We start from the raw sequence: 15,996 nt of genomic DNA, 5'->3' as shown, positions 1-15,996 counted from the left end.
GAAACCTTTCGTGTCACCAAAATCGGCATTCTTTGGTTTCGTTGCCTCTGAGCTCTTATAAAACCTTCATTGAAATACTAATTTCGTGAGACTTAAATGTTTTGAACTTGTACAATGCGTTTTAAATCTGCAACTTTCAGGACCAATTGTGATGGCACGAGTTGAGAGAATTAATTATCCAATTAAATATGGGTGCAATTAAATGAAGGGAGAGGCTCAGTTGGACCAAAAAGGTGAGCAAGGACCAGACCTGGGAATGCCTTGCTTTAATGGTAAGATGTTCGCAGCTCCCAGTTCGGACTGGCACCGTGATCCCCGTCATTACCAAACCGTCCAGGACTTGTCGGGACTCCCGTGGGAGCCCTGGCGGTGCACCAACGCATTTTATTATTGCTTTATAATACCGGAATGCATTTTTTTTAAGGAGCTATCAAATACTTAGTGGGGACCTCTTTTTAAAGCAACATTTTATCTGGGACCGAACCCCATAAATATATAGTGTACATTTAAATGTAATACTTCTAAAACCAACTTGGTAACAATTGAAGCCTAACTTATAGTTACAGTTGATTGCTATGTTCTTTTTATGAATGTGCCTTTAGAGACGGTGTTTTACACTTCAAGCTTTTCAGGGGGGCTCCCCGGCTCCCCCATCCCAGCCTGGGAGCCCAGTGTTTTCTCATGTCAATTCAGTGAGCTTTGACTATGCGTCTGATGTGGGCTATTATAGGCTGTTGTTTCAGTGCGAGTTACTCGAAAAGCCCCGTCTCCTTATTTATGTGCTAGAGAAGTGTAGCAGGGGCCCAGTGTATCCACTATATCCACACTACCTGACTCGGTTCATTTTTTTCTTTCCACAAAATTCCCCGAGAGCGCAGCTGCGTTTTGCTGTTGTGCAGCGGCCATGTTGGGCCAGTATTATACAGTAGGCACATAGATACGAACAGGCTCAAGGAACTGCAGTTATATCGGTTGATTGTGGCGTCTGACGAGAATAAGAACATCACGGGAAGAACAAATCGGAAAATGAAAAATAAGATAAAAATAATTATTTTATCCATCAAGGAAGACTGAACAAGCGCCTTGCCTTACGACACCATTTCTCAATGTTTTTGTTTTCTTTTCCTTAAAGACGACAATCTGACAGTAATAATAGATTAAAAGTCTTGTTAGTATTATTTTTATTTATTAATCAATTCTAAGATTGTAATAACACCATGACAACAGGAAGGCTTGGATCGTTGTGTTGACAACGCACAGCTGTTTTCGTGTCAGCAACTCCAAAGCAGACTGACGCGTACACCATCTCTGCAACACAAGAGGAAAAGGGTACGATTTATGAACGTTTTAAAATACTGTATCTACAGTATGTATTCGTTTATCGGTTGTTTCAACCTGCGTCACAATCTGGTGTTTATGCGTTATGTCGCTTTAAGTGTAAACCGCTCGTGAAAATTCTAAATCAAAACCTAAAACATTCATTCATAACATACTCTTACAGTATATTTAATATGGATACGCGCAAAGTTTGAATTACGTTGTTTTGAGTGTTTGTTTCTGGATACCGTGTTAGTAATAGAGAATTGGTGTTAATACGGTGTATATATTGGATATCAAGAATTAGTGATGTATTGATTAAGTACCGAAATGTAGACGTGTACTGTAATCGCAATACAACAGCGCCGTCTTATTTACCGTGACACGCTTGCGTGGATTGTTCTTGCCGTAGTGTAGTCTTTGGTATAGGCTGTTAGTAGAACTGTTGTTGAAAAACCACAAAACTACATGTTTTTGTATATTGTGAGTACTAGAATGAGATATATATTATTGTGAAAGTAGAAGAGAGACCTTCGAGTTCGTTTCATGACAGGCAGCTGTTTGGTCATATTACTAATGTGGTATTTTCTGAGTTCACACTTCAGTCTAAATGAGCTTTTTTTGCTAAAGGAAACCAGTACAGCTTGTTTCATCTCAATGTGGTCCTCAGGATCCATTTGGCTTAACAATGACTGCATTTAGTCATTGCATTTAAACATTGTTTTTACATCCCAGATTTTTATCCCAAAGCATTTACATATCAGAAGGGATCTGCTCCATCCAGACTGAAGTGCTGCGCCCCCCTGCATGGCACACAGCAGCCATTCTGTGCCAGCAGCCCCCCTACACAGCAAAGCACGTGGAAAACAGAGAAAAAGCATCACCAAGTACTTTAAGTTGGGCACTTTAGGCAGATAACAATCCCAGACTGGAATATAGCCAGAACAGTGGGGTTTACACCTCTGCCCTTACAATCATTGCCAGGGGATTTTTAATGACCAAGCAGTAAGGGCCTCTGTTTAACATGTGTTACGGTTCTTGGGGTTTCCACCCTTGCCACTCCTGCCCTGCCAGTTTGTCCCTCACTGCCTGGGCGCAAACCCGGGTCTCTGGCGTCACGCAACGGGGATCTTGCCGGCTAAGCTAAAGGAGACCTCCCCCAGCCCAGGCAGCCGAGATCCCTGTTATACGCAGGGGCGTATTCGTTACACATGTCATCCACAGGATGACACCTTCTTCAACACCACCTTCTCCCAGGTTACAAAAGTCACGTGACGTACATTTGTTAAGTCAACCACGTTGTAAGGCTTCTTCTTAAAGGACTGCTAACTGACATCCATGCTGTCCCTTCACACTTGATGGACAAGATAATAAGTATTAAGGAACATTATTTTGCATTTTAAAGTAACAAAATGCAATTGGCAATACCGGATTTCATAAAATACCTGAATTATTGAATACTAACTAGAAAGGCTTTTCCTGAGAACCTGGGTACTGATCTCATGTATGCAGCTGTATTGAACAACAGCCTTAAGCATAAAGGACGCGCAAGGGGAAAATTTAGGGACAGTTTACCTTAAGGTGGTTTTATGAAACTGGGGATTGGTGCTCACAAGATCCATAAGCTGGAGTCCTGGGAATTAGTACTGCTGGAGTCTAGTTTGTTTCCGGGGACCTCTTTCCTCTCAAGAGCAGATATGAATCCAGCCCTGAAACCTCCAGGACCGGGAGTTGGATTCTCTCACTCAGAGTTTCTGTCTGGCTCCTCTGCCGTTGTCCTGTCCAGGTTCGGCCCAGAGGGATACGTGTGACTGGGAGAAGAGGAGACGGAGAAGGGAGCCGGACTGGAGAGTGAGAAGAGGGCGAGACGAGAGTGACAGGCGTGCCAGAAAGGGCGAGACGCCGTGGGGGTGAGAGCCTGAGAGCGAGGGGAGGCGACAGAGAGGCGAGACCTGGGTGAGGGGTGAAAGAAGCTCGAGGAGTCGCCAAGCCCGGGTGGCACCATGGACCAGGACTATGAGAGGCGGCTGCTGCGCCAGATCAACCACCCGAACCGGCCAGAGCGCCCCCTAGCACCGGTGAGATGACATTGCAGGCAGTGAGCACCGGTAGCAAGCTGCCTCACCGTGCACACACGGTGTTCCTCTTGGATTTTCTTGTGTTCGAGCCTAGCTCAGGCCTGAGGGCTGCACTCAGCCGCAAACAGACTGATAGGTTGTGAGCTTGACCAATTTCCATGCTTATCTGCAGGTGAGGAGGAAGTAGGAGGGTAATGTTGGACATTTCCAGACAAATCTCTTATCTCCAGCCATGTTATCCTCTATTATTAATAAGCATTGTTAATAGTACTGCATGTGTTTAGTGTTTCTTTTATGTCTACAGAACTCTAAGTTAAATAATTAAGATTTTTAGTAAGTAATGTTAAGATTCATACATATACTTATTTCAATGATTGTGCTTATAAGCTGACCATGTATGAATTTCTTTCCTCTTAAGTGAAATATTGTTCTAACAATAATGAAATATACCCTCTATATTATTTCTTTCAGTCCATCCTTTGATACAATCCATTACAATCTTTACTAATATGAGTCTCTAGATCTCCATAGGTAGTTGTTGCTATTTTCACAGAGAACATATTTTTTCTCTCATTTTCTGTGATGTTAGGGATGTTATTGTGTGATAGAAGAAAATTACACCAGCCCTTCTGGTTGTACTAAAAAACGAGCCTGTCCCCAGAATTGAACTGGATTGGGAACAGTGAAAATAACACATGCCAAAAACACCCACTGACAAGAGGTGAAAACACTAGCACACTCTGCCCAAACCCTGTGTAGCACAGGCCAGAGGCTTGCTGTCAAGTTGAACAGACAACATCATTCTGTTTGTCATGGGCAGGCATGAAGAGAAATTGGACAGCTGAATGACAAGGAGTGTTTGTCTCCTTCTCTACCTCTGTCTCACCTCCATTCACTGCCCCCCTCCCCTGCTCCGTCCCACCTCTCTCTGTGTCCAGTCTGCGGCTGTGAACTGTACTACCAGTGTTCTCAAATCAGGAGATCGCTTCATCCCTGCCCGGGCTGGCTGCAACTGGACCGTCAACTTCCACTCTATCAACGTGAGTCTCACAGCTGCTGCTGGCTTCACCCTGATCTGCTGAGTCATTTGCCTTATGACCTCTTTGCACCCTATACTCTGTGACTTTTCTAATCCCCTGACCTCCTCTTACAGCTCTCCTATCCTTCCCACAGTCCCTGAAATCTCCACAGTCCCAACCTCCTGACCTCTCTACCCTCCAAACACCTCTCTGTGGTGCAGACTGACCTTCAGAGTACAGTTTTATGGGGCCATCTGATCTTTATGCTCGGTAGAAGTGATAGATTAGTCTTTTTGTTCCTTCTCTATCTTACAATCTTTGTCTGTCCCTGCAGGAAAACAGCAAATCCCCAAACCAGAACCGCAAGGCAAAGGAGGCCAGCAGTGACAGTGGGAAAGGTAGGGCTCTCATCCGTCTCTGTTGCTCTGTTGCTCATGGTTGTTATGAGGCCTTATTAATAGTAATAACCTGCTCTGCTAATAACCAGATAGCTGTCTGTGGAGGAGTCGTTCCTGGCATCACAACACAATTAAAGTGGTTTAAAACTGAATGAACCAGCGCAGGTCTCTGGCTCAGAGTGCAGTTGTGGTCTGTAGTTGAGGGATTCTGCACTGTGACGTGAGCAGACTAGGATCACACAAGTGGCAGCACACAGCAGGCTGATGGTCGTTGGGGTTTGACGGGCTTGCATCAGACAGAGTTTTCTCAGCTGTGTCCCTGTCCCTTGCTAAACCTCTGGAACTTTCAGCTGTAGGGCTCTGCTACAGGCACTGTGAGACGTGGCAGCGTGAAAAGAAGCAGTTGCACCAAAGTGCATATGGTGTGTGCTGTCTACTTTTGGACCACCCTGGTTCCAGTTGGAGGTGTGTAGCACTCATCTCAGTTCGTGATCCCAACGTGGATGAAAATAAAGAAGAATAGGTGATTTCACTACAAGAAAGAACAGAAAAAATGTGACGCAGACCTCTTTCTCAGCACCTCTGGTTGCCATGGCAGTTCAGGGATCCAATACTCTTGTCAGTCCCAGCAAATCGTCCTCTGTAACAGAGCTATAACAGGGCTGCGTCTGTTACAATCGCTACTCCTCCTCTTAAGGGCGCTCCAGCCCTTCCTTGTTCTGCCCCATTACCTGCACCTGTTTCTTATTTCCGTTCCACCTTAAAAGCCAGACACAGACGTCACTCCTGGTTCCTCATTGAATTCTGCTTCGTAAGAGCCCGGGGTCCTGCTGCGTCTGGCTCCGTTTTGGTTTTAACCTTCTGTTCCTGATCCCCCCCCGCCGGTCCTGACCCGGTTCATGGTTTTATTCCCTGGATGGATCCCCTGGCCTTGGACTCTACCTCCTGTCTTGGATTACTCGTTCGGATTTACTCATGGATTGTTCGCCCCGGACTCACCCTCCTTGGACACCTGCACCCCCTGGACAAGCCCCCTGTCTCCAGACCCTCTCCTGCATGACTTTTTCCCCAGTGTTTCTTCACTATTCCAGACTGTGTCGTCTGCATAGGGCCCGGAAAGAACTGTTCGTGACAGCGTCCTCCCATTCAACTGCAGGGTGGGTGGGGTTTAGTGTTTGCTTTTTAACTGCGAGTTTTGCTGAGGTCTGGGGTATGAACAGTAAGGCATGGAAAGCTGTAATATGCCCAAGTATAGCGGAATTAACTTTTTTTGTAATTGGGGTAAACATATGGGCACATGGCCAAACTATGCCACATTGCTGTTTGTGTTCTTTCAGAGATGCCTTTTTTTCTCAGTGCTATGGAAGCCCGTTCCCGCCAGGGAGTAAAAAAAAAACGCGCTATGGTATCTCAGAATTCCGACTTAGTAAGTCAGAATTCTGACTTAGTATCTCAGAATTCCGACTTAGCAACTCAGAATTCTGACTTAGCATCTCAGAATTGCGACTTAGCAACTCAGAATTGCGACTTAGCATCTCAGAATTGCGACTTAGCAACTCAGAATTCCGACTTAGTAACTCAGAATTCCGACTTTATATCTCACATTTGTGACTTCGAAATAGCCATATTTCATTGTCTGTCCTTTTGTTATTGTAACGGATTCGGGTTCTAGGGCTTGTGCCCTCGCCGCTCCCACCCTAGTTCGTGCCTTGCTTCTGAGTTACTAAGTCGGAATTCTGAGTTGCTAAGTCGCAATTCTGAGATACTAAGTCGGAATTCTGAGTTGCTAAGTCGCAATTCTGAGATACTAAGTCGGAATTCTGAGATACTAAGTTGGAATTCTGACTTACTAAGTCGGAATTCTGAGTTGCTAAGTCGCAATTCTGAGATACTAAGTCGGAATTCTGACTTACTAAGTCGCAATTCTGAGATACTAAGTCGGAATTCTGACTTACTAAGTCGCAATTCTGAGATACTAAGTCGGAATTCTGAGTTGCTAAGTCGCAATTCTGAGATGCTAAGTCGGAATTCTGAGTTGCTAAGTCGCAATTCTGAGTTGCTAAGTCGGAATTCTGACTTACTAAGTCGGAATTCTGAGATACCATAGCGCGTTTTTTTTTTACTCCCTGGCGGGAACGGGCTTCCATACAGTGCACCAAGGGTGCGGCATTTCATATGTCAGGACTCAGTGCAGTTTGGGACTGGAAGGAGAATGCTCTGTGGAAAAAATAGTGCTGCCCCAGAGCCAGTAGGCAGCCTGGCACATTCCAGTATTGCAATGTGGAAAAAGTATTAACCTGCTGACATCACTCGCATTGCTTAGCCATGGCGGTGGACAGACCAGGGTTGAAGCATGTTGCTTGCCCCACTCCGCCACAAGGTGGGATCTACTGAATCTAAACTGGGGCGATAGTTTTTCCCACTGCGGCCCAGTCACCGCACTCATTGTACCATACTGTAGCTCATGCACTTCACTTCCATCTTCATTTCAAAGGAGATAAAGATGGACGATGAAGTTCATTAGAATTTGTTTAAGAAATAGCCATATTGCCATATGTTGTTTAAGAAATAGCCATATCGCAGCCATATCACCCTGCAACTCACAACTGGTAACCCACTGAAGCTCAGCAGTGTGAGCCTGGCCAGTACCTGGATGGGAGACCTTCTGGGAAAAACTAAGGTTGCTGCTGGAAGAGGTGTTAGTGGGGCCAGCAGGGGGCGCTCACCCTGCGGTCCATGTGGGTCCTAATGCCCCAGTATCGTGATGGGGACACTATACTGTAAACAGGTGCCGTCCTTCGGATGAGACGTAAAGCCGAGGTCCTGACTCTCTGTGGTCATTAAAAATCCCAGGGCGTTTCTCGAACAGAGTAGGGATGTAACCCCGGCATCCTGGCCAAATTTCCCATTAGCCCTTACCAATCATGGCCTCCTAATAATCCCCCTGTATGAATTGGCTACATTACTCTGCTCTCCTCCCCACTGATACCTAGTGTGTGGTGAGCGTTCTGGCGCACTATGACTGCCGTCGCATCATCCAGGTGGAGCTGCACACTGGTGGTGGTGGAGGGGAGACCCCATTACCTGTAAAGCACTTTGAGTGGAGTGTCCAGAAAAGCGCTACATAAGTGTAAGCAATTATTATTATTATTATTATTATTATTATTAAATCATATTACAAACTATTTTTGCATAGTATTAGACATTTTGGGGTTGCCATGAGGCATTTCCAACCCAGTATGTGGCACTGAGCGGCTGAAACATTTTGCCACTGCGGCTGCCTGTCGGGACCTCACCACCTGTCTCCGGCAGACGCTGTGGCCTATGCTGCGCTGCTGAGGAACGAGCTGCTGGGCGCCAGCATCGAGAAGGTCAGCGACCCCCACACAGAGGACCGGAGGTTCACACAGCCTGCACAAGACACTCACAACCTCTTCCGGGTAAGAGAGGGAGTTTATACAGGACACTTAGCAGCGCACTTTGACGATGAGAAAAGGGGGAGATGAAGACAAAAAAAAGGTATGGAGGACAGTATAGGCCAAGGAGATGGAGATGGGGGGCAAGACAGCAGATGATAAAAAATAGTCTAATCTAGTGCAAATACAATGTTACACTTTTTAACTTTACACAATACGCTCACTGTACACTGTACACACACAGTGCAGACAACCTGTTTAGTATTTTTAGTTGGGGGGGGCGGCAGCTGCTGAGAAGGGATGACATGCTGAGGACCTCTTGTTCATTTTTACTTTCTCTTTCAGTACACTGTCAACACTAAGAAGACTCCAGCTGACAACGGCAACGAGGTCTCACCGTACTCCCTGTCTCCACTGAGCAACAAGAGGTCAGCACCTGTCTGGTACCACTCCAGGCGAAGGCCTCTGTCTGCATGTGCCTGTCTGCTGAGCCTGACACCTATGCTACGGCAATCAAGTGTGTCAGTCAGTGCTGCAGCTTAAAGTGGAACCGCAGTCCCAATTTCTCAGACCGGTTATTCAATCTCAGTAACAAAATAAATTCATTGACTTCATAGAAAACATTTCTGAAATTTTTTGTGAACTTTGTGATAGTACTGTAAGTCACCCCGTTGTTGAAGACTCGCATTCGAGTTCCCACGAATTGCGACGTGACGCGGCCCTTCCTGCTCACTAGTCACCGCAATGACTAATGTAATGTGATGTACAAACGAATACGTGCGGGTTGTGTAGCAGATATTTCACTGCTGAAGTGTTCCCACGTGATCTGAATGAAGAGTTAACAAGTATGTCTGGCAGTCGAGAGCAATATTTCTATTGGATTAAAAGAGACGTATTCACAAGGCTGCTTGTTTACAATGTCATAAGACTGCAACACGTCACCGGACGTTTTGTTGCCTAGTTCTGAATCGCAGAACATGGTGCTGCACATACCTGGAAATTTCGTCTATTTTGTGATGTAAATTAGAGCTTTTCCAAGTTACTGTGACTATTTTACTTTTATTGCGGGTTGAAATGCTGATCCTTTCTAACCCAGAACTGTGAAAATGGCGCTGCAGTTCCCCTTTAACCCAGCGGTCTCTCTGTCTGCAGTCACAAGCTGCTACGTTCCCCAAGGAAGCCCACGCGCAAGATCTCCAAGATTCCCTTCAAGGTCCTGGATGCTCCGGAGCTGCAGGATGACTTCTACCTCAACCTGGTGGACTGGTCTGCCGGGAACGTGCTGAGCGTGGGGCTGGGGGCCTGCGTCTATCTGTGGAGCGCCTGTACCAGCCAGGTGGGGGGAGAGCAGCGGGACGGAGGGGAGAGGTAGCAGAGAGGAGGAGCGCGAGGCGGGACTTGACGATATTCCTTTGTCTCCAAGGTGACGCGCCTGTGCGACCTGTCAGTGGACGGTGACTCTGTGACATCAGTGTGCTGGAACGAGAGGGTGAGCCTGACACAAGAAACTGCGGGCAGTTGACACATATAATACAGATAATACAAATAGTCTAACCTAGTATACACGCTATGCACTGCAAACTCTGTATGTGGTACATGCAATGTAACATTGTACACTTTACACAGTACGCTCACTGTACACTGTGAACACTGGACGCAGAACTCAAATTGTATTGCTCACAGTGCTTATTCTATTGCAAATTCGTAAACGTTACAAAACTTTACACACTGCTGTTTGGTCTGTAAACAACATTTGAGCATTTGAGTATGCACGTCAGATAGAAGTAATAATAATCTCTAATTAATGACACCCTAGACATTGCCAAAGATTTTGTAACAGAACACCAAGCTCATTGACTCATCAACTAAATCCTTCCATGTCTGATAGTGACACGCACAGAGGCAAATGGTCTTGGCCTCTTGATACACCCAGACTCCAAGCCCAGTTTCACCTTGCATAGTCTATTCTTTAAGGCGTGTTGTTTCACTCATTTCTGAGTGTTACCAAGTAGTGTTATACCATAACAGGGCTTGTTTGTTCTCTTTTATGGAAAACAGGACTCTGGTGTTGGGCTGAATATGTTACATCTATGTCATGCAGTCCACTAATCATAGTTAATCCTTTCTTGACAAACATTGATTAAATTCCTCTGAACTGTGATCTTACTTTCTGTTTGTTTTAGCTTCATATTTAAATGTGTAGAGAGTGAATTAATCACTTAATCATTTAATAAATTAGTAGGTTAAGGGTTAGTAAGTAACGAAACCCTAATCTTGACCATAATCTGAACTATGACCTAGGGTTAGAATTATCTGCTAATGTTTTGTATCATCTAGCACTATTAGTAACATTTACAGACAGTTACAATAGACACCTTCATGAAAGTGTTACCGTTAACACAGTAGTTATGAGTTCAGGTGGGATTAAAAGATGCAGACAGTGTGGCATTCAGGACTGCAGTCATACACAAGCTGCACACAGTAAACTCACTGTATACAGCACACACACTGCACTCTGCTCTCTCTAACCCCTGACCCACCACGCCTCCATCTCATTCGCCCTGTCTCCCTCCACAGGGCAGTCTGGTTGCCGTGGGGACCCATAAGGGCTATGTCCAGATCTGGGATGCAGCAGCTGGGAAGAAGCTGATCTGCCTGGACGGACACTCAGCCAGAGTGGGTCAGTGGCTGTTTGTTTATATGTGAGCCCTTGTGTCTCTTAGTGCCTCTATCCCCTCTTCTCTCTCTGCTTTTCTCAGTCTGGGACTCAGTTGTATCTCTTTCTTTTCTAGTGCCCCTATAGCATGCTCTCATATTCAGATTCAAAGTGCTCTTTCTGCATAACTTTAACCCAGAACATTGCCACAGCACAAATATACCGTACAGGAGGACACGCATTTGGAGAAATATTTTAACCAAATTCAATGGATAAACACATTTTCAGCTCTTACTCACCCTTCCTTTCTCCAGTGCTTTTCCTCCCGCACCCCTCCTCTCCATCCTTCTCCTGCGTAAGACAGAAGCTGAGGCAGTCTAAGAAGAGAAATAATTATACTAGCCGAGGGGACTCTTGTAGACTGAGCTCCTGGAGGGCCTTCAACACAAGTGACCCTGGGTTTCCACTTCCTTACATGTAACCAGAAATGTAGGCACTCTTTTGGTCTAATTCAGCCCTGCATGTTCATATATTGCAGCCAAAGCATATTTCTGTGTTTTTTTAACTGTTCTTATAATAATGTTTTTTTGCATATTTCAACCACCAGGATTTTTTGCTGGGTGTTTATGCCGTTTTGTGTAATTCAGTTGGCTGACGGGAGTCCGTACCATACTGCCATGCAGTTAATTGAACTGAATAACAGCGTCAGATATTTATGGACAGATACTGATGGTAATTTTGATGGCGTATTTTGATGGTATTGAAAGTTAGGGATGCCTTTTCTATTTGTCCATTCACTGGTTAAGTCTCTTGAAAGCGTTAATGGTCAGGCTTCAATAATGATAGATTGTGATGTTTTGTAAATTGGGACTCCTGCTTTGTGAGCCCTAGTCTTCTTGTTTTTAGAAATCTGTAACGTGGGTGTTTTCCATGTTATAGCACCAGGGCCCAGGTCTGACAGTACTGCTCTAGCACTGGCAGGCTGTGCTGCCGGGTCTGCTCCTTGGGTGACAGTAGAACCAAGTCATCTTGCAGGAACTTGGCTCGTGTATAATCAAGAGGGAGAGCGGGGAACCACCATGGCTAGGGACAGCGACAGACGCAGGGTCAGACACTCCGGGTGGGGTTATACAGAGGGAGGCGAAACACAGAGGCCTTCCTGACTAAACCCAGCATCTTGAGCTCAAGTCAGACTGACGTTCTTTCTAATTGCCACATTTACACTCTATACACCACCAAAGAAACAAAGGGAATTTTTTTAATGTGTTTGATTGATCTAAGAAAGGATTTGATTCCAGTTGCCATGACACCTAACCATACGTGCACATCCATCAGCAGCTGAAGACCTTTAAAAAGAGGTAAATTGGACCAGTTAAGCTAATGATTAGCTTAATTACATCATTTAGAGCGGAGACAGAAGGAAAACCTTCAGACACTGCAGCTCTCTGTGACTGGGGTTTGCATCCCTGGCTAATTGTCTTTAGTGACTCAGAGGGTAAAGACTACAAACAGAATAAAAGCGGTGCGCTCAGACTCAGGCATGCAGTACAGATCTGACAGGGAAAGGACAGAGTTCTTCACACAGGGACTGGAAGCGAGATGTGGCTGCAGCCTGTATCCTGCGCTGTTCAATATCGACATCAACGGGTAACCCCCTTGCCCTCTCGCGTCTCTCCCAGGAGCGCTGGCTTGGAACGCGGAGCAGCTGTCCTCCGGCAGCCGTGACCGCCTTATCCTGCAGCGGGACGTACGCTGCCCCGCCCAGGCCGAACGCCGGCTGCAGGGGCACCGCCAGGAGGTCTGCGGACTGAAGTGGTCCCCGGACCACCAGCACCTGGCGTCGGGTGGCAACGACAACAAGGCAGGGCCCAGCCGCCTGCCTGTCTGTCTGTGTCCCTGCAGGACTGCCTGCCCGTCTCCCAGTGTGCTTTTCAGCCCGTTCTTGTCCAGTTGCCTGTCTGTCTTTATCCTGTCCCCTGAACCTCTGTTTGACAGGCGCTCACCCTGCATGTCCTGCAGAATCTCTGTCTCACTCCCTCCTCTTGTTTCCTGCTCTAGCTCTTGGTGTGGAACAGCTCCAGCTTGGTGCCCGTCCAGCAGTACACTGACCACCTGGCCGCGGTGAAGGCCATCGCCTGGTCTCCCCACCAGCACGGGCTGCTGGCTTCGGGGGGTGGCACGGCCGACCGCTGCATCCGTTTCTGGAACACACTAACTGGCCAGCCCCTGCAGAGCACCGACACCGGCTCCCAAGTCTGCAACCTGGCCTGGTCTAAACACGCCAACGAGCTGGTGAGAGACAAGAGACAGTACGCCAGCAATGACACTGTGGAGACTGGTCCAAACACCGCAACAAACTAGCGAGAGACAGAGACACAGCCCCACACCGACAACCATTGTCAAGGACACATTGATACACTGAAATGAACCCAATATTATCTATTGCACAGCAGAAAACACTGAACATAGAGCATCCAGCCCTGATCACAAAGCATTAGAGTGGACTGACTGGAGCAAGCAGAACAGACTGTACTAATCATGGCACAAAGTAGACAACACAGAACTTAACAAGAAGTTATCAGCTCCAAGCCGTGTGTCAGACTCTGTGTGCTTCCCGTGTTGTCCCGTATCGCAGGTCAGCACACATGGCTATTCTCAGAACCAGATCCTGGTGTGGAAATACCCTTCCCTCACACAGGTGGCCAAGCTGACTGGACACTCCTACAGGGTCCTGTACCTGGTGAGCTGTGCTGGGGGCGCCTGAAGGAGAGGGGCAGTTAAAGGGAGAGTGGCTTTGAGGGTGAGGGATTAGAATGTTAGAGGAGGGTCGCTGAGATAGATGAATGAGATGTGAGCAGCAGAGGGGGCTGCACCAGTGAGCTCCTGTAGGCTTTTCAGGTAGGGAGAAGGGGGAAAGAGCTACTCAGAGGCGTGGATGTTATAAGGGTTAAGGGGTGGCTGATTGGAAGGGGAGCAAAGTCATACTGTGGGTTGTGGGTGGATTTACTCAGGTGCTGGCAGTGCTGGACTAATCCTATTTTTATGAGGAATCACTTCTTGGCCACCCTGGAACACACAAAGGTGATTGGTAACTTTGAGACAGTTAAAGCGATTTAATTGTTTAGGCACGCCATTGGCAACATGATTTAGCTTTTTTTCCCCCATCATTTCCTTTAGTTATCAATTGCACTATTTTAGTGTCAAATTTCACATTGTGCCAGCATAGACAGGGGGATCAATTGGATGGAATATCTTATTGTTCTGCACTTTACCATATTGAGGAAGTTATTCATCCACTGAAGTTTCCCTACTACTCCCCCTTTGATCCCTGCCTCTGTTGTTCTGGCTCAGGCCATCTCTCCAGATGGCGAGGCAATCGTGACAGGAGCTGGAGACGAGACTTTGCGCTTCTGGAACGTCTTTAGTAAAACACGTTGCACCAAGGTTAGTGCCTCCAACACCCAGACTGCTGTTTATTTTATAGGAACACACCTCCCTTTCAGCCGTAACCATGTGTCCTAAGCAAGCTTCGTGTACACAAGAAGACAAAGTAGGCAACGTCACTTGAAACTCATTCAAGGTTGTCATTTTTCAGCCAGCATACAAGTACACATATACTAATATCAGCATTCAGTGGAAATAGTCCAACTCGCAGGAGGCTAACTGACATTATTGGAAGACTTACACGCAGAACAGATTCAGAAGGGCCATGTGCAATTATAAAAGAGAACCAATCAAAAGTGCAATCGAGCCAGAGACATGAACCCAAGCGAAATCATTGCAGTTTCAAGAATAGCATTTTTTAAATTTAACTAAATAGGCTCTCAGTAAATTCAACAGGGGGTGTCACGTGAAACACTGACATTTCAAGACCTACATCAAATGGAGGCTGAGTGATACACTGACAAGCTCTTAAGCTGAAAGCCTATCCAGGTTTTCTCAACTATCCAAAGCCCCTGCTGTCTGCTGGATCATGGTTTAGGACTGGAGTTGTGTGCAGAAAGCGCAGGGCTCCAGGACCCATGTGACAGTGTGGTATTGTGACAGTGACGCACTCGTTATACACATTTGCTTGTAAAACCATTGAGGCTTAAAACACACCTGTCAATTAGACAGACTTGAGAATTCCAGTGAATGGTCATTGTATGTTTGTGCCTTCTTTCTTTAGGAGTCCAAATCTGTCCTGAATCTCTTCACACGGATACGATAATCCTGGCCTGGGGTGGGGGGTCCCCGTGCTTCGGCCTGTGGACTTACAGAGGTGCATCAGCTGTGAAGACATTGTCTGACAGACAGAGCCTTAGGCCTCGCAGTGCCGGGACTCTGGAGGAGTCTGTGACTGTGGAGAGCTGCTCACTAACCACCCTAGAACAATGGACTCACACTGGGACATGCAGCCAGTGATCTATTGAATCTATTGTAGGAGTTTTATACTTTTTATTATTTAAAAAAAAAGACAAACCTTGGACTCAAGCTCAGTTTTTTTTTTAATTATACGATGCCTTCTTAACATTGAAACATGAATAATTTTACATTTTTGTTTTACGCAAGCCACGGACCTGTTATATCACTACATGTTCTGTTAAAACCACAGCTCTGGAGAACTAACACTGCGGTCTTAGTTATTATTCGCCTATAACAAGGGGAGTCGCCACCCTGTATTGGAGAAAGGGGTTCGAAAATGGATGGTGAGATAAAGGGGGAGTGAAGGACAGACAGCTCTTACGTTCTCTCTCTGTACAAGAGTTAAGAGTTTGTGCATGCTCCATGTGGCACTGCGCCCAGTCGTTCACATGTGCTCTCTCTGTCCATTGCCATCAGTTCAGTAGGCCAGTGGGTTAGTGTTTATCAGCTCCCTGTATGTCAGAATGGTCTCCTACTCGTGACTTCTCAAGAACTTCTATGCAAAGCCGCCCCCCTCTCCCAGGGCATACCAGTCCCGTGTTTTTTTAAATTACGCTGCAGATTTGAAATTTCACCTTTCATGAAATGAGCACTTTACAAACCAACTGGGAACTGCACTGCTTATTGATAAAATAGAAGTGCTTTTAGAACTCCAGATTGAACACCCCATTATTATTTCATTGTAGTGCTGTATTTAAACACACCTAC

General features: G+C 46.2%; 1 protein-coding gene across 1 annotated transcript; it reads left to right on the top strand.

Annotated features, from left to right (window-relative positions):
* The first annotated feature begins 699 nt into the window (after positions 1–699).
* fzr1b (fizzy/cell division cycle 20 related 1b) lies at positions 700–15,357 on the top strand. The gene is made up of 14 exons (XM_006635077.3): positions 700–1,329; positions 3,104–3,395; positions 4,334–4,435; positions 4,749–4,812; positions 8,125–8,252; positions 8,574–8,656; positions 9,381–9,564; positions 9,652–9,717; positions 10,806–10,908; positions 12,564–12,745; positions 12,943–13,176; positions 13,520–13,624; positions 14,236–14,328; positions 15,053–15,357. Exons 2-14 carry the CDS (start codon positions 3,321–3,323, stop codon positions 15,092–15,094), a joined length of 1,461 nt encoding a protein of 486 aa, XP_006635140.1. The 5' UTR covers positions 700–1,329; positions 3,104–3,320; the 3' UTR covers positions 15,095–15,357.
* The last annotated feature ends 639 nt before the right edge of the window (positions 15,358–15,996 follow it).

This window comes from Lepisosteus oculatus, chromosome 9 (genome assembly GCF_040954835.1).
Source record: "Lepisosteus oculatus isolate fLepOcu1 chromosome 9, fLepOcu1.hap2, whole genome shotgun sequence".
Lineage (NCBI taxonomy): Eukaryota > Metazoa > Chordata > Actinopteri > Semionotiformes > Lepisosteidae > Lepisosteus > Lepisosteus oculatus.
This window is presented reverse-complemented; position numbering and strand designations above follow the sequence as displayed.